We start from the raw sequence: 26,687 nt of genomic DNA, 5'->3' as shown, positions 1-26,687 counted from the left end.
AATAGCTTAGGCTGGGCTGGGAGGTAGCTTCATCTTGTGAAATATCAAGTCTAATAAATAAATGAACAAACAACTCATTTTTTTTTTTTCAGTAAACTACCAAACCCTTCCTGAGACTCATAATGCTCTTAATAAACTGTTGAAATGGAACTGCAGTCAACTCGAAGGTTCTCAGGAAGTAGTCATCACTGAGCAGACAGGCTCCAACCACCAGCTTCTGCAACTGACTCAAGCCCAGTCACTGAGGCAGAAAACACCGCTCACCAAAAGACAACCGGAGAGAAACCCAGATCAAACGTTGAGATATAGCTCCCCCACCAGGCTGGACAGGCTAGTTGAGGACATAAACCTTCCAGAAAAGGAAGGTTGAGAATTGACTCGCTGAGAATCAAAGACTGAGTAATGCAAGATGCCTAATATCTAGAAGACACACAATGCATACTTAATGACATAAAAAACCCTAACCATACTGATGCTCCCCTCGGCCACCAGTGGGGAATGAGGCTCATTTTAAATCCCCAGAGAGGCTGTGGGGTAAAAGTAAGAAAGGCACAGGCACTGGGGTAACCATCTTCTCATCAGAAACTGGCCTAAGGAGGCTAAAAAAGATCAAGACACCACCAGATGGCAACACAGAGCCAAACATGCTTCCCACGTATATCTCTGGGATATACAACAACATTGGATCATAGGAATGGCCAATATATCACTGGAATGTCTACTTTTATGTTTAATAAAAGATAAGATTAGAGAAATAAAAATCAGTCCTCACAGAAAGGTAAATATTGAGACTGAAGAAGTTGCTTGTCATTGTACAGAACAGACCCTCAATTACTGCACCTTTGCTGTGCAAATGGCAGGGGAATGTAATTAACAATTAATAGAAGCTGCCCTCAATTTAAAGCCTCCGAGGGAAGTAATTAAATTTGGTAGAAGCTGTAGCCTCTAAACAAAGATACATCATACAAATACAAAAGGAAACACAGATCTGAATAATAAATGCAAATTAGAAACAAGGTTTGACTATAGACAGCAGAGAAATGATCCTAAAATTATTTTTCCTAAGAAATGTTCTCTTGAAGAGACTAGTTTATGAACCTATTTTCATCTGGGCCAAGGTCTGATATGAATCCTGGCTGATGTTTCTTGAGTGTAACCTTGCTTCCAGAGTATTTATGCACGCAGATCAGACAGCTTCCTGCCATCTGAATTAGCGGTACAAGTACATTTCATATCAGTGTGGATGTACTTGATATATACAGTGTCAACATTACTACCAGGGATGGAGCTCGCCAACACTGCTCTGCTTGTTGGTTGTGAAATAAAATTGCCAGGCAGAATGTGTGTCGCTACAGAGGGTAAATTAATGCCGGCAACCTGGTTATCAGCAGTCTTTAGCCTGCCTCTCTAAGCTTCTAACGGAAACATTTAGGGAGCAGAAGCGTTACATCTGGCTACAGCTGCACATTACATGGTCCATTGAGACTCCGATGCTGATGGCTGCACTGAATAACAAACAGCTGGGTATAAAGGTAAAAATCAGGAAATCGATTTTAAGCACACACATTGCACAAATCCTCTGAAGTTCCAGCACCGAAGGAGAAAGGACCAATTAGCATGGAAGAGGGCAAAACAGCATCCCAGAGATTAAAATTCAAAAATATAGGTGGGCACCCTGGGGTCATTATTAATACCTTGGCTGGGCTCTCCTATTTCTGTCTCATCACAGACAGTGTGAGGACAAAGGCTGCACTGTCAGATCATTTTCTGGCTCTGGTCACGCTCTGGTTGAACCTTAACAGAACTGAGCCACCTAGTTGAGCTTTCCAGAATGGGGCAAAGTTATTTCATGAATTTAATGGAGTTGAATGGAAAGGCGGCCTTGTAAATCTGGTCTCAGGGTCCTCAAACACTGAACCCATGGGCTGGGGGAAGGGTGATCAGACAAAGCTGCAGACAGGAATTTCCCAGGACGAGATGTCGCTTAGAAAGAAACATAAATTAATGAGCTAGCCCTTCCCAAGGTGCCCAGCAGGATACTAACATATTAGAAACATCGAGGAAACCTCTGTTCAATTCTGAATAACTTTTCTGTTTATAAGGATTTTGGTAAGGAAATAGGTCAGACAGAGAGGCTGGAAATTGCTTTTTCTGAATGTTTCAAAGCATGCATAACCGTTTTTGTGTAAAGGTTTGGGTTAGTCCTACGTGTAGACTTTTAAAAGTTGGCAAACATGTTTATGTTTAAGCACGCTGGTGATACAGGATCAGACACGAGAAGGGGGGGGGGCCACATAATTTATCATCCAAACTGGGACACTTTTTAGAGTGAGAAGCGGATGCTATTAACGATGACACCAGGACGATAGGTACAAACTGGGAATATCCCAGCAAACCAGGACACACGCAGTCTTGAGTTCCAAACGGAGGTCATATCTGGAGTGCCAGTTAAGTGGCGGCTATGCCACCTGCTTATTTTTACTCTCTATGCCTACTCGTTCTCAAGAGTCTACTGACCGATCTACTGTAAAATCAAGAGTCTGTCTAAGGGAAATTGGGGGAGCAAAAGGTTGGATGAGATTAAAAAAAAAAATCCAGATAAAAACCCAGATTTCTTTGCTTGCACAATTAATTCTGTGGATCACACCTGATCCAATCAGACCTAATGGAGTAGGGAGGGCACTACTACTCTTGCAGCTTTTTTAGATGGGAAAGAACTGTAATATTACAGGTTTTGGTCAATGTTGCTTGCCCCCGTCTCTCAGGCTGCCTGGATTCTACCATCCAAATGGCCAAGATCATAAATGTACGTGCACATCACCACCAAGAGACCACGTTTCCTTCACTTCGTGTTCTTAGTAACAATAATATCTGTAAGGAATCTAGGAAGGATCTAGGTATAGCAAAAATAAATAAATAAATAGATAGATAGATAGATAGATATAGATAAATAATTGATGAGGCAATATCATATTTCCCTCATCTGATCTACAGGATGATGAATGAAGGTCTCCAGAAAGATGTAACAGTTAAATATTTATTTCCCAATAGGAAAATCCTTTACTAATCCAACAGAACCCAAACAGTACAAAGCCTTTCTTCATCTTAAAACAGTGTTTTCCAGAGAAAGAAACATCTGGTTACTCTGAGCTTTTGTCTATCACTTTAACTTAAAACATGAACTACTGTTAACACTAGAAAATTTTCTAACACCTAGGACAGGCAGCAACCATTTCAGTACATTAAGAGACTTCAAATGTTTGTGTTGAGGTTGACACAACACAAGCTGCAACTCTTGTTCACTGGCAGGAATTTTTGAGTTAAAAAAAAAAAAAAACAGATTTCAGTACGGAAAATGTTTAGGTGGTTTCCACAGAAGATCTGATCGATTCAGCCAAATAATAGGTCAGTTGTGACTCATAAATCCTCAACTCCTCAGCTGTCCAACTTAATTTTAACTATTCAATCTGCGGTACAAACTGTACTACGGCCACGTACTTCCTGACTCGCATTCTATTTACTACACCACAGTGGAATCAATTTGCTACTGTAGCAGCAAACAAGAAACCCCGAGAATTAGATAACTTTAAAAGCTAATTTACTTTGGTTCTAGGCTAATTACATTTCTTAAAGTAAGTTGTGCTGATTGGTTAAGAACCCAAGCTATCAAAAGCCCACGCACTTATAGACATAAACACATAATCTGTCAAAAAAAAGTGTGATCATGAAGGAGTGTTTGTATTCACAGAGGGAATTTATGAAATACACAAACTGAGTTGCCCTCATTTATACCTCACCACTGGGCAATGGGCAATTATATTATGAAGACTGGCTCGGTCTAAGAATTTCCACTGCAACAAAAGCAGCAACAGCTGCAACAATCCCTTTACATTTTTAAAAATGAAAAACAAAAAAACAAAACAAAAACACATAAACACTACCCTTGCTGATGTGTTATATTACACAGAAAGCACTTTACTTGGACCCCCAAATGCTCATTTCAGCTCTATGAATTTTAAAAATACTGAACATAACTTTCATATTACAGTATAAAGTGTCCTGTCCAAAATCCAACTGTAAACATGTATGAGTTTATAATTTGTTAGAAAAGGTAACAATATATATATTTGTGTACACACACACACACACACACACACACACACGGGAGCATCCAATTCACCAGGCATACACCAGAACTACATGGATTTCAACTGTCCACATTTTAATTAGGATGTGTTAAACACTTCTTTATGACATGGGGGTCCTACCTATCAGAGCAGAACTCGACAGAATCAAGAAAGTCTGTGGGTTTTCTGAGCAGCCTGACTCAAGTATTTGCTCTGCTCCTTTTTTGGATGAAAGCATCCCAATGATTTTTTTCTTTAGTTTTGCTAAGAGAGTGAACTCTATTAGGGCCTAGAGAGTGAGCTGTGATTTTGTGCACCATCACATAACACGTTTAATACCTTATAAAACAAATGAACAATAACCATGTCACCGTGATTTCTTCCTCCCATTTGCTTTCCACCCAAAACCAAGGAGCATTTTCTGTTTCATGGGTTTCCTGGGTTTTCAGATGCTAATCAACGATGAGAAAAATACTAATGTCAGATTCTCTTTTTTTAAAAAATTCCACATGGTTTAAGCTCTCGCTGAAATTAGACATGCAGTCTTATGTCTAGAAGAGTGAGGTTGGCCAGGATGTTTTCTTGTCCCATGGCCAGGCTCTAGGACCAAGGCAAGAGTCTACTTTGCAGTAGGTCCCTAAGGGGGCCCTTTTTTTTTTTTTTTTTTTAATTGCATCCTAAGCAGGAGGTGATGCTGCTTGAAGACAACATACAGATATGTACAGATATAACAGTATCTGCCCCAGGAAGGTAACAATGTCTAACTCGATCAACTCCCTCAACTGGACCCAACATGCTTGGACCTAAATCAAATTGTGAGTTTCTTGTTTTACATCCTGGAAACAGAGGACTTGCGAGAGGTGCTGTCACCATGACGGATTTGACAATGGAGCCAGCAAAGCGCTAAAAGAGTAATAACATTTCCCTCCCAATTTTATGATTGTCATTGGGAACCCAGCATTTTGACAAAGTGTTCAAACATCAGAGAATGGAGTTGGTATCATGTCATTGAGAACCACGGTATTGGGCCTTATAGTCTGATTTCTGAAAGCCTTATAATGAGGGTGGAGTGGATATACATTCCATTCTTTGGCTGTATTTCTGTTCAACAAAGCCTGCAATTTTCAGTCACTTGAAAATGTAATTATAGATAATGTTTGCATCAGTAGCAAGAATACAATAAGCACACAGGGCACGAAAACTCCACTCCAATCACATCCTCTTAGGTTACGATGCGCGGCTCCTGCCAAGACTAAATGCATTTCGACAAGCTAATATCTGGTATGAAATGGTGTGTGGGTTAGACCAACCCAGGCATGAATTCTACTCAAACTTTTCTATTACCCGTTTCTCTACGCTGGGTATCTACATAGGAAACGCACATCTCTGATTTGCTGAAAACCCAGAGTCCCATCAAATGTTCATGCACTTGAGCAAAATGCTATGGAGAGGTCAAAAGTGTAAATGACATTTGAAAGGGACCAGGCGCCACACCTGAGTTGGTCACAAATGTCAATCACCCAAAATCCACGTGTTATCTTGTTCAGAGACACTTATTCTATCTCTGACTTCTCTGGCCCATTTATGAAGAAGGAGGTAAAGCTGCAAGTAACTATAGAAAGGACACTGCAGAAAGTCACCACGTGAGGGGGACAATGGGGACCAAAAGCCACCTGAGAGCCTTTCTCTAATTCACAAGAAGGCATATGATGGGCTGGAGGTATCCTCTAAATCAGATGCAAAAATCAGGAAGTTGGAAGTAAATGAGGGGGTGGGATGCCTGGTGTCTAATGAAATCCCCCAAAGAAACCTCCTCCTGGAAGACAGGGTTATCCGCAGTGAAGAATAAGGAGCCACCTTAACATTCAATGTTAACTGTTTCCTTATATCAGCTGTAAGTAAGGTCCTGTCTCCGGCATTAAGAGATCTCAACTTTGCTATGGTGCCCTTTCTTCTGACAACTCTTACAACACCCTTGCCTTCTAGACTCAGAAAGCGGTCTGGCTATGAAACAAAATCAAGAAGAAACAATTGATGTGAGAGAGCACATAAAAAGCAGGTTACTATTACCAGGTCACAGCTAAGAAACTATTTCATACTCCAGATCCACGTATTCAGCAGCCAATTCGCCAACATATCTAGAAATTCAACCTGTTTATGGTCATAGAAGGTTCCAGGAATCCCTCAAAAGACAAAGCAACCTTCTGGGCCAGAATGGAAGGTAGCACAGTAGAAAGACCTCAGGCTTTGGAAATGGATACTGACACGCACCTTTACCTTCTGGAACCTCCCTTTCCCCATTTGCAAAATAGGAATACAACTTACCTTGCAAAAGTTTTCTGAAGATTACATAATTTATATAAATCCCTTAGTTTAATGGCTGACCCACAGTATATCCTAAATCAAGAATAGCATGTCATAAAATATTTCAGAAAGCATACCCACAGGAAGCCAACATCCTTTAAAGCGTTAGGAATCAGAATGAGGAGAAACATACTAAAAAGAAGTATTTGGTTGTCAAAGAATTACAGTTTTGTTGACACCAGAAAACATATTTTGGTTTCTGGGTAGACATCATTATTTTATTGAACAGACAACTCAAAATCAATTTGGATCAGAAGGATCACGTTCTGAGTAGACCTGAAAAAAACAAGACACAGTTAGAGGCAAGATCAAGGCCATCCTGTGGCTTCTGAGGCTGACGAGAGTCCAATTTGGGTCACTTTTTACGAGAGCCGGACACAAAATCTTGGCCCAACTGAAAGGCTGCCTACAAAGTTAATCAGATGTCTTTGATGCTAAGATAAAACATGCCAATTACAAAGAACTCATCAATTTGTAGAAAAACATTTGTGGTATCTGTGAGGCAGCCCCTTCTAGAAAGATTCTGCCAGCTTTTATCCACAGATGATCTCAGAACAGCTGTCATCCCTGCCAGTGCCCAAGTCCACCCTAATGCAAAGCGATCTGCTACGGGAGGCAAGGGGTTCTTGGTTTGGGAGGATGTGTTCATGGGTGTCTCACAGGCGACATCACTCTCTTGGCCCAAGTGGGTGCTGCGTGGCCCCTGGCCACCATGGAGGACATCCCTCAGCCAATGGCCTCAGAGGAGGCTCCTGACTTCCCTACTGAACCTGATCACATCTGATCTTAATCAGGTGACATAGCTTTAGGGGCAAACCTTCACACTAGCTGTAGCGGCTCTGGCTTCTTAGGACTTTAAGGGCCCTACTGGCTATGTCAGGAGAAGTAAGGGCCTGGGTATTAGAACAGAAAAACAGAGTAACCATGATGAATCCTCAGGCTGGATACATACCTCCACCCACTGTGCCAACTCCTAAAAACCACTGACTCCTTTTCCAAGTCCTTTCCTCCTTCAGAGACTCTCCTGGCATTCTGAGCCGGCAGGCAGCAGGGTCTACAATACTCGCCTCCACATTCACATCATCCAAACTGTCTTCTTAAGGGTTGGGTTTCTGCAGGGGTTAGGAATCCCATCACGTGAGAACCAGCCTCCCTATCATGCAGCTGAGTCTCCTCCCATAAGAAAATCAAGATCTATTTCAGCTGGTGTAGAGATGGGCCTTTCCAAATGCACCTATGGGGATACTGGATGGAGATACTGCTTTTTGCTTCACCCCATCCCAGAATGCAAGGTCTAATCACGAGTTCACAGTTGGAACACAAACTGTATTTTATTTCTCAATCATCAAACAGAAAGAGGAGAGAGAGAGGAAAAAAAGTCAGTCTTCTTAACGTGGTCTTGGGGACTGAGCATTTTCTGAACGTTTATGTGGAAGCAATACTGCTCTATGGGTCTTTGGCTAAGACTTTAAAGCGTGAATGTTCCGAGGGAGAAAACATTAACTGGTCAGTTGTAATGAAGTTTCCCTGTGTTTCAGTCTCCCAGGAAAAGGCAGGTGACCTTGTGGTCAGTCTTAAGTACCACGAAGCTGTAACATATTTAGGTTATCACTCCTTTCCCGACATTAGCTTCACAGTAATACTGGGACACAGGTAAGAAGCATATATTATCCTTATTTTCTAGATGAGGAATCTTGACAAGTCGCCTGAGACTTCAAGGGGGCATGGGACAAATAAGAAGACAAGCCAGGAGAAGGCAGGAAACTCGTGTTTAGTTAAAGGACCCCTTAGCCTTCAAGGTCAAGGATGACCTTCCAACCCATTGCTGGAGAGCCCCTAAGGCCATGGTGATGCCATTCTACTACACACAGCAGATCCTGACACAGGGCAAGCACGCCCGACAAGCAGACACTATCCAAGGGGAAGTTCTAACTCAAGATTAAAACCCACACACAGCCAACGGAATTAAAATGGTTTCTATATGAAGAACAATCTTTCCTAAAATCTTCCTGAGAGAAAAGAAAATTCTGTGGCAGGGCTCAACTAACGGGAAAAGAAAAAATGCTCTGCCTCTAAGTCTCCTCTTCAACACAGTGCTTTGTGAGGGACCTGGGAACACCAGAAGTAAGTAAAAACCTGCTCTGAAATGCTCTAGTAATACAGAAACAGAAGAAATACTGCCCATCAGTAGATGCTGTCAGCAACTTTCTGCCGTTGAAGAGGAAAAGAGAAGTAGGAAAAAGAGAGGACTATATGGGCTTTTTTATAACAACAAAGCAGCACCCTGACAGGTCGCATTAGAATGTTAAATGAAGGTGACTTAATATTATTGTCTTGAGGCGGAGCTGCCAGTCATGTTAACCAGCCACCAAGCTTTCCAAAAGGCTTGTGTGTTGCCTTTGAATCCTGACACCCAGGCAAGATGGCGGGGTGGACCACGGGAGTCACAAGGAAGGATACTGCTACCAGCACGAACTGAAGGGAATAATTACAGTTGGAGGCCTCCTGGTGACAATATTGAGAAGGCAAACACAGCTGCAGCAGAGCCAAATATAGCAGGCCAAGACACTGACAACCATACAGTTAACCTTTCCGAAATATGCCACCCTCCTGCCCAACCAGAAAACTCAACACCTCTTCTATAGTCCAGGAAGTCAAAATATAGTTTTATGCACAGAAACACGCAGCTGTTCCAGTGGAACCTACTGCAAGTGATGACCAAGGTGTTTGGACACTGTCCTCCCTCCTCAAGGCTGTGCTTCTGAGAACTGTGTTATGGACAGATGTGGCTCCTTCTCTTGAAATTTAGAAAACTGCTCAGAAAAGGGATAAAAGATGGGGCTTAGAGAAGCCCACTGAATCTTAGAGCAGATTCAAATAAAAGAACAGAAAAGATATACATCAGGAAAACCCAGAAAAGGCAGAAAGAAAACTTCAGGAAGAGCTGTTCTGTTAATGACCTAAAGAAGTCTGGGCTGGGGTACAAAGAATCAGGAGCGCTGAGTAAAACAAAAAGCATAACAAAATGAATACCCATTAGTCTGCTACCAAAAGCCTTCCTTCTTTATGCTTTTTCCTAGCATCTTTCATTATTCCCCAAAGATTTTTCTTCCAAGGAGAAAATGAAATGTCAGATTTCAGCCTGCATTTGCTTCACTTGTGTGACACCCAAGGTTTACTCTGGAGATGCACTGAGAAAACAACTGGGCATGAGGTGTGCGTGCACGCTGAAGAAGGTTTACACCAATTTACCCCCTTATAGGTCCATAACTCTTCCGTAACTTTAGCCTTTTTAAGATGTTCAGTCGATGTGCTGGAATTCCACTAGACACAATCAAAATTTCAAGTTCTCCTTTCAACAGTGACAGGAAGCAATGGGATAATTATGGACCACACAAGATGGCGGCAGCAGTCAAGAAGCCCGAGGTGAGGAATCTGGTCTGGGTGGGACCAGCCATGTCTACAGGAGAAAATACAGGTGGAGGGTCTACTGTCAGGCTTCTGTGAAGAGTTTTTCTTCCTGCTCTAAACCTATAAGGTCTTGACAGTAGCAACATCTCAATTACAACTGAGAAACAGAAGGGGGTCCCCAAGTCTGGGGACTCTGGAGCAGGGAGAGAAAGGTCACTCAACTGGATGGGAAGCATCTCAGCTTTTCACCCAGAAGGTATGACAGGACCATCAGAGTGAACCTCTTTTCTGACCTTTAACAGAAGCTACTCTGAGGTTCTGGGCCAGAGAGTCAAAACAGCCCTAAGAACTATTTCTAGCAGTGGTACTAATACGAGATACATCTTTGATCAAGATATTAAACCTTCCTGAATCTCAAACATTTCAGTTATGAAGATAAGAATCCATGAAGCACATGTTACAAGAATTTCATAACTTTTAGAGCCAAAACCTTTAAATGGGAGATATTTTAAGAAAGTGAGGAAGTATGCCCAAGATAATTTTCCATATCTACATACATATACAAATATATATATATGTGTGTGCACATATTTTACATATACATTTACAGCCAGGTGAGTAACAAAATATTTTGCTCTTTTAGCCTAAAGGACGAACTGATTTTGTGTCACAAAGATGTGTTACAACTTTCCTGCTACAGGGGGAGACCAGGAGATAGGAAGACATCATTTAAGGAAAAGGATCTAAAATACCACCTTAAGGACTTCCCTGGTGGTGCAGTGGTTAAGAATCCACCTGCCAATGCAGGGGACACAGGTTCCATCCCTGGTCAGGGAAGATCCCACATGCCTCGGAGCAACTAAGCCTGTGTGCCGTAACTATTGAGCCCGAGAGCCACAACTACTGAGCCCACATGCCTCACCACAACTACTGAAGCCCACGTGCCTACAGCCCAAGCTCGGCAACAAGAGAAGCCACCACAATGAGAAGCCCACGCACCACAACAAAGACCCAATGCAGCCAAATAAACTTATTAAAAAAATAATAAAATACCACCTTAAAATATAATAAGCCCAAGTCCAGCTATGAACTTCTTTCTGAAAAGGCATGAAAATTAAGCCTTTCAGCATAAAAACACAGAATTTTCAATCCTAGTATGGAAACTGAAGAACTATTCATTCCCATGACACACACACAAAAAATTTTTTTTAAAGCTGTGCAAAAATGATGTCAAAATGTAAAAGAAATCAGCTGAAATTAATTGCATTCTCTGAGGAGTGAGTCAGCACCATCATCTGTGAACCTCGGAAATCGTCAGTCCTGTTTGAGCCTATAAATGTCAGACAAAGCAGCTGCTGGGCTGGGGGAACTTGATTTCCATGGTCATGACAGAGCCATAAACAATCTCACAGAGAAAACAAACCTCTGACGTCTTTAATTATTAAGGCTTAAAATCCAAACACTGCATGTGCCCCATTTTTAAAGCACTATCACTATCAAAGGAATCCTGTATCTATCTTACCCTTGTGCTGACGGAAAGGGAGCACAGATCATTCAAACTGAGGTCTCTTTCAAACAGATTTCTTTGTTTAAAATCTGACCTTAAGTAAAAGGCCATAAGAATCTGGCAGAAAAGCTGAGAATAATATACCGAAATGATATTTTAGTCTAATTGTAGCCTAAACTTAATTTACATATATCTTTAGGAGGGAAAATTTTTAAAAATGGGTCTAATAATGTGCCAGCAAGTTGGCTCTGAGGCATTCATTCAAATGGAGTAATTAAAATTTAACCAAAAACCGAATTTGTACTCATCTGTCATTTTGAGAGCCATATGATTACATATTTATTAGCATTCCATTTTAAATCATCAGTCGATTTTAAAGCATCACTCTAAGTATCTGAACATAATATACAATCTGCAGTTCATAAAACAGACTGTTCATAAAACTCCAGGGGTAGCACTGTGAAAGCGTAAATCTCAAATACGCTCACAAGGCATTTCAACCACATAAGCGGAATTGTATTTCTATAAAACTAGTTGGAGTAATCACTTTCTGTCGTGATTTAGAACAAGCAGAAAGAGTGAAGCTGTTGAAAATCCTCTGTATGTTTCCCCCTTTCTAAAGTCCTTTCGGAAGAGTCTAAAGCTCACAGTAAATGAAAAAGATATTCCCAGGAGGAGATGGGGGTTTCCATCCCTTCACATCTAGATTCAGAGCATGAGAATATTGGATGGCACAATTAGACAGTGATGATGCTAAAGGGGAATAATTATTTTACAATTACCTGCGAGCATCACATTTACCGCGCTAATTAGTTTTTGTTTCCCACCAAGGTTTTTCCAGGAATGTGCAGCTCCGTTTCCCTTAAAGTTCAGCAAGAGCTTTTTCTTAAGGAAAAATAACAATGCATTTTCTGCACTGCTACACAAGTAGCACAGCACCGAGGCTGGCTTCCTTCTATCACTCGCACCTCTCTGACAGTGGAAACACACACAAGGGCACGAGAACGGGAACGGGGAGGTGCTCATGAACTGGAAATCATTTGTACTTTTCAAACCCTCCCTCTACAGTTTTGTAGAACACATATGACACTGAGAAATAACGAACTCTTTGTGATGGCCTAATTCACACAAAGCAAAAATCTGAGCCTCCCCTGAAAAAACAAAACCCTCCGGTATTAATACTCTACATTGGAAATAAAGACTTCTTAAGTGTGGGTGAGGTTCAGCATAGGAAGTGAAAGACATCCATGACTTCCTGATTTATCCCTGGGCTCCTTGCAATGTGAAAATATCCAAGTTTCCCAATGAAATGCAAATGAGAGATGCTGGGAGCATAAACAGCTGTGAGGTCTGCTGGTTGCTACCGTGACATTGGACCCCCATCTATAATCCATGTCTAGATATAAGCCTCAACCATGATCAAGTTTATCAGATTATTACCCGTCTTTTCATGAGAAGGGAATGAGTGTTGAATTCATAAGAAAACCCCAAGGAAGGAGTAAGAAGAAAGGAAAAGTCCAGGGATTTATGTAAAAAGGGGAAGGAGACTGCAGTCTTTTATCAGAGGCCAAATATACTATTATTATAGTGGTGGGGGCGGGTGGAGGGGGCGTGGGGGGGACGACACACCACTCTGAGATGGAAAACATTCTTACTGATCCCATGAAATCTTAATCACTAGGTTCATATCTGAAAACCTTATCTTCTTTTCATCTTGTTTTGCAAGGTTCTTATTCCTCCTAGCTCACCAGCATCTTATCAACAGATGCCAGAGTAATCTCAATTCAGCAAATTACAATTAAACAGCAATACTCAACAGTTAAAATAATACCTCTAACCCAGATCAAAGATAGCATTAGTGTTCTAAAATGCCAATGTGGGAGGAGTTTTCGGTTTCAGGAAACAGCTGATACTGAAATAGGCACTGAGAAATCCCACCTGGAAATACTTCGTTAAAAATTTCCTTAAAGAACCATATACACAGCTCTTCTTTTAGAATCTTCGCGTTTTAATTTCCTCACATGTCTATTAAGGAATCAGGTGACAAATCTCAGTGCTGTATTTTATTATTGGTAATGGCATTTTCCAAATACACTTTAAATGCCGTCTAGACAAAAAAAAAAGAGAACTCAATGCCTTTGACCTTCATCTTGCTGGTACTCAGTAAACAAAAATAGTTTTTAATTAAAATATATTCTCTTTAGTTCATTAGCACATGGAATAACAGTGTGAATTTGAATCAAGGGTGATCAATCCACTAATATGAATCAAATTAGAGAGTCAATCCTGAATAGGTGATATGTATTTCCTATAATCCTCCATCATTCTCAAGTGACAATTTTGGTTTCCCAACAAAAACACATAAACGTGCATTTATATAATACACATACACAAGCAAACCACAGCTGTGCCATTTACTGCCTACACAGCATGCACAAGAATATCATCTTCTTAAGCATCATCTGCAAAATGGGCGCAATACCCAGGGTAGGGGGAAGCAGTAATTACACTGTCTTCTTGGACTGGTCCCATTGCCCCTCTAATAGTTTCTTCATCTATAAAAGAAGGAGATCTGGTAAGATGGTTTCCAAAGCCTCTCTCAACTTTAACAATGACGTCCCTAGAACTGCCATCCAGTTTAATTAGACCCTGATAGCCATCTTTCAGGTTATCAAAACTTGGGAGGACTCAACAAAAAGGTTAATGCACCAAGCTGACTCAGGATAACTTTTTCTCCTTACTAGGTTACTCACTGCATGTGGAAAAAAAAAAAAGATTTCATTTTAATTTACCGGTAGCTTCTCCTCAGCATCTTATTCTAACATCACAAATCTGAACCAATACCTTTAAAGTGTATTCATAGATTTTTCCATCCGTAATTTCTCAATTCCAAGATAGCATTTCTTAGATTTTCTGTTTGAAATTTGTTTAAAAATTCAAAAACATTAAAAAAAAAAACCCAGTGCATACATACGATCATTCAAAAGGTGAAACAAAGACACTTATCCGCAACTCCAATCCAAAACCAGCTGCCCCAGTTTAAAACAAAATTTTTAAAATATCAGTTGTTTTTATTTTCATTATGCTTTGTTGCAAATGACATTCTATAGCAACAAAGACAACAAAACTGATAGTTAAGATTATTTAAAGCGTCCATTTCCATGTACAGTTTTGATGTTGAACATTTAAAAGCCCAAGACTTTGAAGCCTATGTCATAACAATTCTATACCCACTACAGAGCCTTCAACGATCTGGGCTCTTTAAACACTTGACGGCTCGTGGGGCTATCAAGCGTAATCATTTACCTCAAAAGCTATTTGCTGATCTGCCTTGAGGACTCAAACATATTACATCTTGCAAACTTATCTAATATATTCTTGTGGGAAAAAGCCATTGAGAATATGTTCTACTGCTTTCGAAAATCAACACCAGAAAAGCCCCGTGCATTAAGTTCCTTTTAGGAACAGGCCAATATCTAGCTGATGGCAATTCAGTCCAAATGGCAATATACCATAAATGACTACCAGTCCAGAAAACAAACCCGCATAACTGTCACCTCCTCAACTGTTTGAACATCGTGACAAGGTATACTTCGAGGGGGGTTTCAAGCATTTTCAACCCCTCATATTCCTTCCCACGCACCCCTATTTCCCAAAGACAGTCTCTAATGTGAGTTAATTACAAACTCTCTTGGAAAACATGCTACAGTATTCTCAGGGCTAAGGAGACATAAAATCATTATCTTGGAAACAAATAATAAAATTATCATTTACCAATCCTCTACTTTTCTTTTTTCTAGGTTCAATTAAGCAAGACTTGACAAACACTGAAAACAATCTGAGTTGCATTCCAAAATAACTAACACATGGAAAAGAAGTGGACAGACGTTATATTAGGACTCATCATCGCTAAGACAAAAAAAAAAAAAAAAGGCTCTATTCAGAGCAAATAGTTTGAATGAGCCATATTCATCTACCAAATGAAAAGGACAAATTAAACTTCCATAATTAATAATTTAACTGACAAGAGATAGCATCTTTCCGAGGCCATTAACACTTTACATTCAGAAAGTATTCTTAGCAGGTGACCATCAATTCAAAATCATGATCAAGCCAATTCTTTGGTCCGGCCCGACACTCTTACAGAGGAGAAAACAAACAGAACTTTCAAACTAGCTAATGTGCAAACACGTATTAAACGCCTATACAGATAGCTATTTGGGGGGGTGGGAGGGAGGGGAAGAGAACAGAGATCTCTCAAAACAAATATCATGGGAACGGTACTAATCAAGATTACTTTCACAGAGAAAACTGCCAAAAAGAAATTCAATATTTTAATTTACATTATCTGATTATCTTAGTTGGGACAATGAACCCGATCATGTGTAAAAGCAAGTTAATATCGACTAGAAGGACAATTCACATTTAACAGATTTTCACCCTTCATCCCAGCTTTTTTTTCTCTCCCTCTCTCCTAAATCCTATGGGCTCAAATAATTGGCCACTGCGGAGTTTCTCAAGAATCTCTCAGCTCATAACATTTAACATCCTAGAAAAAGAATCTAGCACCGTAGGGGAAAGTTAGTTGCCAGGGAAATGGATCATAAAGCTCAGAATGGCCTGAAAATTGCAAAAGGATATACAGCAAAGTGCCAGGAAGAATGTGAATGTTATCTCAGGGTGTGTACAATAGGAAACATTTTATACGTACTCTTACCAAGGATGGCAGTCCCTTTTTCACTCGATTAATTGTAGCCTAGATTCACTATCGCATTTCTTGCCTGATAAGAGACAGCTGTATGCAGTCCAAGTCTGAAATTGACACAGACCTTTCAGATCCACTCCTGGCAACCTCCTAGGCTGCCCTTTCAAACACGCCTGAAATACAAGCAGATCCTATTGCCTTCAGAGTGCCCCAGATGATAAGAGAAACTTTCCTATAAAGACTAACGAGCCCGAGAAAAATTCGGCATACTTTCCTTTCCTCAGGAATCCCTGCTCTTGACTTCTCCCAATAAACTCTCCAGTTTGACGACGTGTAAAACAACCAGAATCACATTAATTATTAAATTATAGACTGCATATCAGACAAACCATCGTGATCACGTAAACATTACCTCTAGTTTCTGCAACAGAGTACACCTGGCTATTTTTACGCTTTATCATTATCTCCCCCTCCCCCTCTTTTCTTTCTCTCCCCTGTTTCCACTCTCCCACCCTAAGAAAGGAATCTTTGCAAAGGGTAAGTCAGAGGAGCGAGCAATTTGGTAAGAAGGGATCTTTAGATGGGCCACGAGAGCTCCAGCAGCCCCGAATTTCAAATGACACGCGCGTGCACGCGCGCACCCCACCCTGGGACGCCGCGCCCCGCTCGCCGATCCCCGCGCCCAGACCCCGCGCCCCGGTCCCCGCTCGCCGGTCCCCACGCCCAGACCCCGCGCCCCGCCGCTCCCACAGACACGCTCCCACCTCCCCGCGTCCAGCGCCGGCTCCGAACCCCAGGGCGCGGCCGAAATGGAGCCGCCCCCCGCGTCCCCGGGGCGCAGGAGTGCCGCCGCCCGCCGTCTCCCTCGGCCGGGCTCCGGGCCCGCGACCCGGGCGGCCGCACTCACATTCTGTCGGGAACGAGCAGGCGGCCCTCGACCATCATGTCCGGGAGGAAATCCAGCTTGAAGGCAGAAGTCATGTTCGCGGCGCGCGCTCTGCGCTCGGGCGCGGGGGGCGGCGGTGCGCGCGGCCGAGCGGCGCGGACGGGCAGGGACAGGTGCGCGCGGCCTCCCCGCGGCGGCCGCCCGAGCCGGCACTTGTCACATTCTCTGCCCGCCGCTCTCCGCCAATCCCCGCCGACACCCAGCGCCGGGGCCGCGGGCCGCCGAGCGCCAGGTGCGGCGAGCGGGGGCGGAGCTCCGCGCCCGCCGCGCCGCCGCTTAACCCCTGCGGGCCCGCGCGCCCGGCCCCCGGGGGGAGGAGGCGGCGGAGGGACCGCCCCCTGGACACCTCGCCGCCCGGCCTAAGGTCCCCGGCGTCCAGGCAGGCACCCTCGTCCCCCGCGCTGGCGGCCGGGTCCCCTGTTGCCAGGCGCCTGGCACGAGGCCCGAGTCACCGCTTGTCGTGGGTTGAGTGCCACCGTACTGCCCAAGCCCGGTACGCTCCACGAGCGCACCCAAACTCCCCGACAGAAGGAGGCCACGGGAGACGAATCATGAGGGGTTTGTTTAAATGCTCCTCAGTGGGCTGTGCTTGCCAGTGTATCAATTCACAATATTAACTGAAATAGCATTCGTGGCTGAGCCAAAGTAAATATCAGGTAAACGGCCCAACGTGACATTTGGGGACTTTTCAGTGCTTTCGGGAGAAAGATGCATCCATCTCGGCACGATTATATTTCCTTTTGTATCTTCTGGAAAACATGAAGTATACGGGACTGAAAATAAGAAAGTGATAGATCACGTTTTCTTTTAAAACAATACATCCCGAATTGGTCACTTCCAGGTATTTAATACAATGATTAAAAACCAACAGGGTGGCTTATGAAAGAGTGTTAGGTGCATAATGGCCATGAAGCTTAAATACTCATTTAAGATCTATGACTCATTTACTAATAGGAATTGAGAAATAGGGCAGAACTCTCACGAAGACAAGAAAGGAGTTTAATTTTCCCAAGTGATCTGTGAAAATTCTTAAGAGATAAGTATTTATATGGTGATATTCTAATTCGGCGTTCTCATCGTTTTGTTGCTTGGTTGTTTAGATGAAACTTAAATTTTCACAATGTTGCAAGTCTGTAAAACTTCCTTGTGGCCTATTTCACATTCTAAAGCAACCTCATAAATTGCATATCAGAAGTCTTACAGTTTGCCTCTTTTCGTAATCATCACTTTAAATTTTATTTTGAAATGACATATCACACCTGGGGGTGCAGTCACGGTAGCCAGAGGGTTAAACTAAGTCAGGTGGAGTTAATTGTATCACGTGGGGTTAAATGTATCAGACACCATAATATGGAGAAAAAAATTTTTTTTATCTTTTCTCACCAACTTCTTGTGTTATAATGAGAATTGATCATCTTTAGAGGTTATGAAGGAAAATGGATATTTACATACCAATATTAAACCCACCTATCAATTGTAAATCCAGGCTTGCTGCATTGAGCAATTTGGAATAACAGGCCTGGTGTTTTCAATTAAATCCATACCTACTTCCTTGCCTCGATCTCCTTCTTCAGCTGAACAATATATCTGGCTTTTGACCAAGATCATTCTAATTCCAAGACAGATGTAAGCTAGGACTAACCTTCAGTTTAAAATATTGCCTTTCTGAGGAACCAGGCCTAGGTTCATAAAGAACTGAAAAACAGATGCAGTAAAATGATTCTTATACCCCAAATGCCCCAACTTTTCCTAATAATACTAAGCTACATTTTTTCCCTACGGTAGCTACTGCAGGCTGCTTTTGAAATTATAACAATTTTGTTGGTCTTTCAGTAACCTTAATAAAGTAATTAGCCAGATAAATGAGACAAACCTTGACAGTTCCTGATTTTCTAGATATTATTTACATAACTCAAACGAACAGAACTGGCCTCCAGGACAGAAGCAAAACACAACTGCATTAATCAAAAAGGAAAATATTTTTTTCCAAATCTGCTATGGAATGAAGCTCCATGTACATCTACATTCTATAAGGTAGAAAAAGCTTCATTAACACGTACACTTCTGAAATATTTATTTTCTCTTTAATTGCATGTGAATTAGTTGGGAGATCCTGTAGGGAAGGCCTCTTACTGACTTAAGCCTTCTCAGCAGTTTGTTAAATTCTAGGCTCAAATCCCTTGAGGCAATAGTGGATTCAAAGCAGCTTTTAATCATACTATAAGGAGGGTGAGGAAGTATGTAAGTAGGTCATAGAGAAAGAATTACGAGTGCATAGGTTACTGCCTTATTTAACAACTACAGTGTGTCCCAGAGTTTTCAAAGCACATTTGCTTTTGCCGGTTAAAGTTAGAAGCAAAACCGGGGTCAGATAAAGAAGAAAACTCGCTCTTACATGAAATACAGTGACGACGGGAACCAAGGAAAGCTTCTGCATGTAGCTGAGCTAAAATAGTTTGGCTGCCAAATACATAAATAATAGCGATTGCATAGGCACTTAATATAGGTGCCAAAGAGAAACAAAATCCACACACACACACCCTATGTAAGGTTTTGTTTCCATGATCACAGCACCTACACAATCGCCGTTTTAAAAAAATACAAATTTCAAAAGCCCTTGAGCTTAAAAACAAAACCAAAACAAAAACACCCAACCAAATACCACCTGATGAAAAACTTCAATTTCTCATTTTACTGCTCTGGCAGAAGGAAAAAAAAAAAGTCTAAAACAACTCCACGGGGCCCCCTTTTTAATTTTCACGCCTTAACGAACCGTCAGGTATCATGTTTTGGCAGCTGGAATTATTTCGCAGAGAGCTCGGCTGGGCTGCTGCTAAACACGCAGGTTCAGTGAAGCTATTTTATAGCCAAGGATCTTACCAACAGCAGTGAAAGGGGGTGAGGCCATGAGGGAGCCCCCCTCCTGGACCTGACCTGGTGGGTGACACCTCTGTGTACTGATATCCCTGGGGACCGGGCTGCTGGGAACAATGCTGTTTCCTCACCCTTTTAGCTTCACTGTAGAAAAACCTTAAGCTCTTCCCTAAGCCCATCCCCCTACGTTCCCTAATTATCTATTTTTTTTAATCAACTTGCTATTCATTTCCCAAACAAAAGGCAATTCAAGAATTGGAAGCCCTTCAAGGGAAAGTTTCTGAATGACCTCATTTTATATGAGGCCTTCCAAGGCAATCGGGTGCACTGTGCTGTTTCAGCAACCCCCCCACCCCCCATGCCTCATCTCAAACTGCGTTTTCTCCAATAGTCATTGTTTGAGCACTGAATTATCACTGGCACTAAAAAAAAAAAAAAAAAAAAAAAAAAACCAAGAAACCAAAAAAGTCCAACCAAATCTCTCAATAGAGACAGAGTGCTAATAAATGCGTTTGTAAATGGAGTACACACTGCTGGAACGGAAAGTATCCTTTTCCTGTCCCACAGCCTCCATCAGTGAACCAGGATAGAGCTCCCTGCCTATAGATCTTTCCACATTTTTGCACAAAGTTTATACCGTAACTTAGAGGCTGGGGCCTGATAGTGATGGATGTTTATAACCCAACAGTTAATTTCCTTCTCCTGCGGACAACCCTGTATAGCTTATGACAAATTTCCATTTTTTAATTATTCCTATGCATAACATCACGGGTTGCAATCTCTTTAAAAGCAGTAGACGGTCAGCCATGCAACTACAGATGTACCAATACTGCTCCATCTCCTCAAACAGTCACCTTCCCAAAAGGGTTTTTCTCCTCTCACTTCTGGCTCTTTATTACAAACAAGAATTCAAAACATCTTTCCCCGTCGCATTTTCAAATTCAAATTTTATTAACATAGCTTTTTCTTTTGTTTTTTTTTAAAGCCCAATGTACTGAGAGCCACTTGCAGCAAGAAAGATGGCCCGGGGGGGGGGGGGGCAGTTCACATCATTGGGGGTCTTCCAGCCAATAAATTTGAAACCCACATGAATTTTAAGTAGCTGGGAAAGTATCTGATTTGGGGGCCATGTGTTTGTTCTTGGCTTATTCCAGTTTCATCAGCAACTTGCAAAAATAAACAAATAAAAAATCCCCATATAGATCCTTTCGTGATGCATTATAAATATATATTCTCTTAGCTCCATAAATGTATCCCTTAAAAAAAAATACATGTATCACCAATCCTAAGTTTAAAATGACCTTACCATCCCCCCCCCCCCCCCATTTTGAAAGCTTCTGGAATGGTGATTTTATCACATTCCTAAGACGACTTCAGTAAAATCATATGCCAAGAAAGATGGAATCGTTATTAAACTCTTATTTTACATTTTTACAAGAATTTTAAGCCGTCGCTCTCCCTCGAGAACAGCTGCTACTGGCTTTTTGCAATCTTGTGTTTTTCTAAATCTGTTTTCAATAGAGCCAAAAGACATAATGGTGAATCTCTCTCCCTTCCGAAGAGACCCTCCAACGGAAGAGGAGTTCTTTGTATACGTACCTTCGCGCTCGGAAATGAGATGCCCCTCTAGGGTTTCCAGAAGCTTCCATTCCAAGGGGATGAAATGCTAACACTGTGGACCTGTCAGACCCAGAGCCCAACCAGCTCATCACTTCCCTCTCGGACTTGCCTTTGCCTTTTCCTCCTTTCTCCATTACCCCTGCTGTTGTCTTATTTCCCTCCCCCCTCAGCTTTCTCTTTCTTTCTCCCTCTTCCTCAAACGGAAGCCAGACAATGCCAGACACTTTCCTCCACAGCTGCGGGTCTGAGGAGGCAGGTGACCACAAAAGTGAAGAGTCTTCGTGGCTCATCTGTCAGGGAAATCAAGTTTGCCTCTACCAAGGCTTTCTCGACTAGGAACAGCTGTCTCTGGGGTGATTCCTTTCCAGACATCATCACAGGGTGGAGGGGGAGGATGGAAGACCACATCCCATGAAGTGAGAAAACAGGATATGAAAACTGGGAAGGAGAAGACTGGAGAAAGTGCGCGGAGGAGAAAAAGGCCAGCCTGGTGATGTGTACACGAAGGCACTCAGAGAAAACAACCTCTGAAGGAACGTCCCAGCGGCCTCTTGAAGATGCTGAGATTTTTCAAACTGTATCAGGTACTTTATCTGGTGCCAGCCTGGCGGCGGGAATAAAATGAATACCTATCAGAATGGGGTTTTGAGTTCCCTGGCAATCTGCCCTCAAACACCCCCCACCCCCACAAAATGTTCTCCCCAATTGGCCAGAAGGTCTCATCTTACTGTCACGTGCTGTAAATTTCAAAAAGAGAAACTACTCTTTGATAAAACACAACAGCTGAGCAGCGACAGCTGGGTGGCTATAGCAGCAGGCATAACATTAGGTCCAGAGAGAAAGCAGCAACAGGTGGGGGCGGAAGAAAAAGAAAGGGAAAGGAAGTTTTAAGCCTCAGTGAGAGGGGGTAGTTGTCTGAGGCTGATCTTGGCGAGAATCAAAAGCTGGACTTGAGAGGGACTCTCAGGAGGCATGAGAGCCCCACTGGCTTCAGTGTCTCTCCTTTTTCTGAACAAATACACCTTGAAGGAGAGGAAGCATTAAAGAGACCAAATGCTGGGATTGCATGTAAAACAAAACACATGAATCTGCTTTACCGACAGTGATGATGAATTCCCATCAAAGAGCTTTTCCTTCCAAGCATCAGAAGTCACCTGATACAGTGCATGCAGATCGGACTCTTTAAGACAAATACTATTGGCAAGAGGAGTGAAAAAGATGATAAAATTTAAGAACCAAACCTGCTGGATTCTACACGTGATGCTGTCAAAGAATGGATTGACACTGGGAACACGTCATTTAACTTTCTGACTCATCATCCAGACCTTTGCACATGCGTGGCCATCATTTCCTCGTAGGGATGGATGGCTGAAAAATCAAAGTCTACCATGATCCTCAGATGAGAGGTGCAATGTGTTAACCTAATTATTACTACAGCAATTATATAACCAAGCTATTAAAGTAACATGTAGGTTGAAAACACATTCAGGTTTTGAGCACAGGAAAATTTTTTTTCCTTTATAATATGGTCCAAATCTCTAACTAATTTTAGCTTATGGTAGAGGTTTTTGAAAATCCCAAATGACTTTAAATTTGCTTTTGATGCTCATTCCCATGAAGTCCATTAGGGGAAAAAAATATTTTTTTTTCTTTCTCTTAAAAGAACTACCCAAAATCTTCATGGAAAAGTGGTGTGGCGATCTACCCGAGCTAAGTGTAAATGTGTTATCTTGTCTTATCTCTATGGCTGGGTGTAAACCTTTATGTTACCCAATCACTTAGTCTCTCAATACTCTCTGGTGGAGGCTAATAGCTACATTTGCACTATTTCATTGGAATACGGCAAAGTGAGAGAGGAGGAGAGATGTGAATGACTTTGGGGTCTGAGGAAGAAAAGTGATGAAGTTCAGGATTTTGTTTGGCTTTGTTTTAATAACAAAGACGACTCCAGGGTGTTCTAAGGACAAGTTCCCTTTCCTGTTCCCTCCTCCATCCTTCAGGGCCCCCTCCCCTGCATTATGCACCACTTGATACCTTCTTACCCACTGTTCCCTCTCTGTCTCATGACTGTCATGAGCTTCTTCATGGCTGAGACTATGTCACATAGTCTAGCTGTTGCCTCGTTGGTTCTGATTATAGTATGATACATTTTGGCCCCTTATGCAAATTAAAAGTCACATTTCAATTTCATTATGCTTCACACTTCTGTTATCCCTTCCAACATGTGTTCCCATTATACAGATTAAAGCCTGAGAAAGAAATTCAAAGACCTTAGGAGCTATGAGCGGAACCAGTGAGGAAACGCAGGGGAGCAGTAAGAACTCGGAAGAAAAAACGACTGTGGTTTTTTCCCTTTCTTACTGTACAGCTGGCTCGGTAAAAAACTAGAAGCCACATACAAATCAAAGTGCACCGTGGAAATGTGGCACCAGAGGAAAATATGACTTTCAGGTGTCAAATATCCAACAGCTATACTTTCAAGTTGGCCAGGGAAGGAGTTTGCCTGAGTCCTGACTTAGAATCCCTTCTGCCGTGAGCTGCGTGTCTAGGGGCCTATTACTTTCCCTCTCTTGGTCTCAGTTTTTTCATCTTTGAAATGGGAACAACATAATTACCACTAACACTTGGATATCTGTGAGGATTAAATTATACAAGATGAAGAGATCACCTATTGCCAGGTAGAGAGTAGACTGTCAATAAATTTTGGATTTATTCCTTACTTCAATCCTGACACTCCCACCCCCTGAACTTTGTTTAAATCTGGAACTGGCAGATGGAAAGGAAAAGAGAAAGCCGGTCCTAATCCTATTGTTCTTGCAGCATTAAATTTTCACTGATACTTCTAAGGCCATCAGCCTAACTGAGAGGGGAGAGGAAGGATACAGTTTATACAGGGCAGGCACTGAGCATCCCGGGGCTTCAGATGAGGGCTCCATCCCTTTTGATCAAGTCAGTTTCCAAAGCAAAAGTTAAAATGAACCCTAACTGCCTCCACCAGGAACTCATGCCACCCATCACCAACTCAGTGCGTTTTCATTCACAGAGATGCCTCCTGAATCATCTCTGAATGAATGGAGAAGCCATCTCACAGAACCCAAAAGACAGCTGGGGTCCCTGACCAAGATATTAAAAAAGCAAGGCATGATGAAGACGACAACACCACAGGAGGACCTGCAGCCCCTGTATCCCTGAGATGGGCAGCTTTACAGGAACAATGACAAGCATCTGATTCATTCCTGCATCAGGTGCCATGGTGCCCCTTCGCTCCAGTTCACACATCAGTTGGAAGCCAGCGATGCCATCCGTAACTTTCAACACAGAGTTTTTACCAATTGCAGCTGCAACCTTTCTCAACCCAGGAATTCAAAAAAGCCACGGATATTGAAGGTGTATCAGCCTTACAACTTTAAACCTCATGCTCTTCTTGTCCATGACAACAAGTTTGTTACACTGAATGATTATGCAGGAAAATTCTGAGTTGTGTTTTCCTCTGAGGGCATGCTGGCACGTCCTGCTAGTTCCTGAACTGCAGTGATTCATCACAACCCTAGGCAGCCAATCAGGGGTGGGTCAACGTGGAAGGGGGCGAGGGAGCCGCTGAGCTGCCCTGCTAAAACATGTCACTTTGGGCGGCTGTCAGCCTCCCCCCACAGACGCCATCCCCCGTTAACTGTGACAGTCTTGACATACAAGAAAATGTGCTGGGATCTGTCACAGTCAGAAGAAAGCTATGGATCAGATAAACACACCTGCACAGAACAGCCCCTAATGACACCGCACGAAGCAGAAGGCCGCGTCTGGGAACAAAGGGTAGCTCGTCCCAAATCAGGGGTAACCAGCACATTTCTGAGTTGAGTGCAGGTTCAAACACACACACACACACACACTTACATGCACACCTAGCTTCCATCTCAGTCCAACCTCTGGAGATGGGTAACCACGGGATCAGCAATGTGCTTCAGCTCTAGGACACTTCATTTCAATTCTTAATGGGCTACAACACTGAAACCTCACATACGCTTTCCTTCCTCTGACACCCTCTTCCCCATGTCAGTTAAGTGAAATGTCATGGATCTTAATCCTCTCCAAAAACCATTGCCTCTTTTTTCCTACAGAATAAAAGTCACTGTGAGTTCAGAAAAATTCCCAAAGCCAATAATAACCAAGAGAAAGCAATCAATAGTTTGATGAAAGGAGAACACTCCCCCCTCCCCCCAACAAATCCCCCAGGAATTACCAAAATGTAGAAAGAAATTCAAGGAAGGCTAATGAAGGTGATCTAAGATGCTACTGCACCTGAGTGGGATACACCTGTCACCACTGGAAGAAGGGCACAGAATTGCTGCGGAGCCACAGGAGATGCTTCTTAAATGCATTCTGTTAATGACTTTTACTGAAATCTCTACACCAGAAACTAAGTTGGATATTTCTAGTTTCCTCACTGCCACGATTATACCAAATGAAGGTATGTTTTTCATCGACAGATTCTGACCCCTTAAATACAGAGTGATCATTCCCACATAACACTCTTGCTTTTGTATTTTATCTTCTTTTCATCAACCTAGGTGTTTCCAGGGCTGCAAGCAATGAACTTTCCATCAGCCACATTTTCACCTAATTAACTGCCCTGATTACAATAATTAGTATTGATTCACTCTTCGAATGACTTCCTAGGTGTCCCAGCACAATCTGCACTTGCTCTAAAGTTCTAGATATGAATATTAATCAAATGCCTTTCTTTGTTTTTCAGCCCCAAAGGGATATTTCGCAACTGTACACACTCATATTTTGAAAAAGAAAAACTGAGGATTCATTTTCACAAATAAAGGACTATTAATATGTCGAGGTTACAGATCTCTGCCTGTGGTCTGCTGAACACAGCGATGTATTTCCGAGGCTCCAGTGTGAAGGGACGCGGGGTGCAACCGCGACTCTATTGAAAGAAGCCATTTTCCCAGTTTGACTCTTTTGCTATTCCTTTTCTGCAAGTCTGGGTTTAGAATTAAACTTCACTTTGACATTTGTTTAGGTCACCTTGGAAGGGAATCATCCCACATAGAAGCTGATGATAGCAGGATACAGATTACATATGTTGTTACTGTTGTGGAAATAGATGTAGACAAGTTTGCCAAC

At 42.3% G+C, this 26,687-nt stretch overlaps 1 protein-coding gene across 7 annotated transcripts in view; it reads right to left on the bottom strand.

The window, feature by feature from the left end:
* CELF2 (CUGBP Elav-like family member 2) overlaps positions 1–26,687 on the bottom strand; it is a 508,100-nt gene that overhangs the window by 283,780 nt on the left and 197,633 nt on the right. For 3 of the 7 annotated variants that reach the window (XM_057731025.1, XM_057731029.1, XM_057731030.1), the window contains exon 1: positions 17,022–17,297. The exons of the other annotated variants lie outside the window; for them this stretch is intronic. In XM_057731025.1, the coding sequence (XP_057587008.1) occupies positions 17,022–17,095 (74 nt within the window). In that variant the 5' untranslated portion in view covers positions 17,096–17,297. Of the gene's footprint in view, positions 1–17,021; positions 17,298–26,687 lie in introns of those variants that run through there. 7 annotated transcript variants of the gene reach the window in all.

Source organism: Hippopotamus amphibius, chromosome 4 (genome assembly GCF_030028045.1).
Source record: "Hippopotamus amphibius kiboko isolate mHipAmp2 chromosome 4, mHipAmp2.hap2, whole genome shotgun sequence".
Lineage (NCBI taxonomy): Eukaryota > Metazoa > Chordata > Mammalia > Artiodactyla > Hippopotamidae > Hippopotamus > Hippopotamus amphibius.
This window is presented reverse-complemented; position numbering and strand designations above follow the sequence as displayed.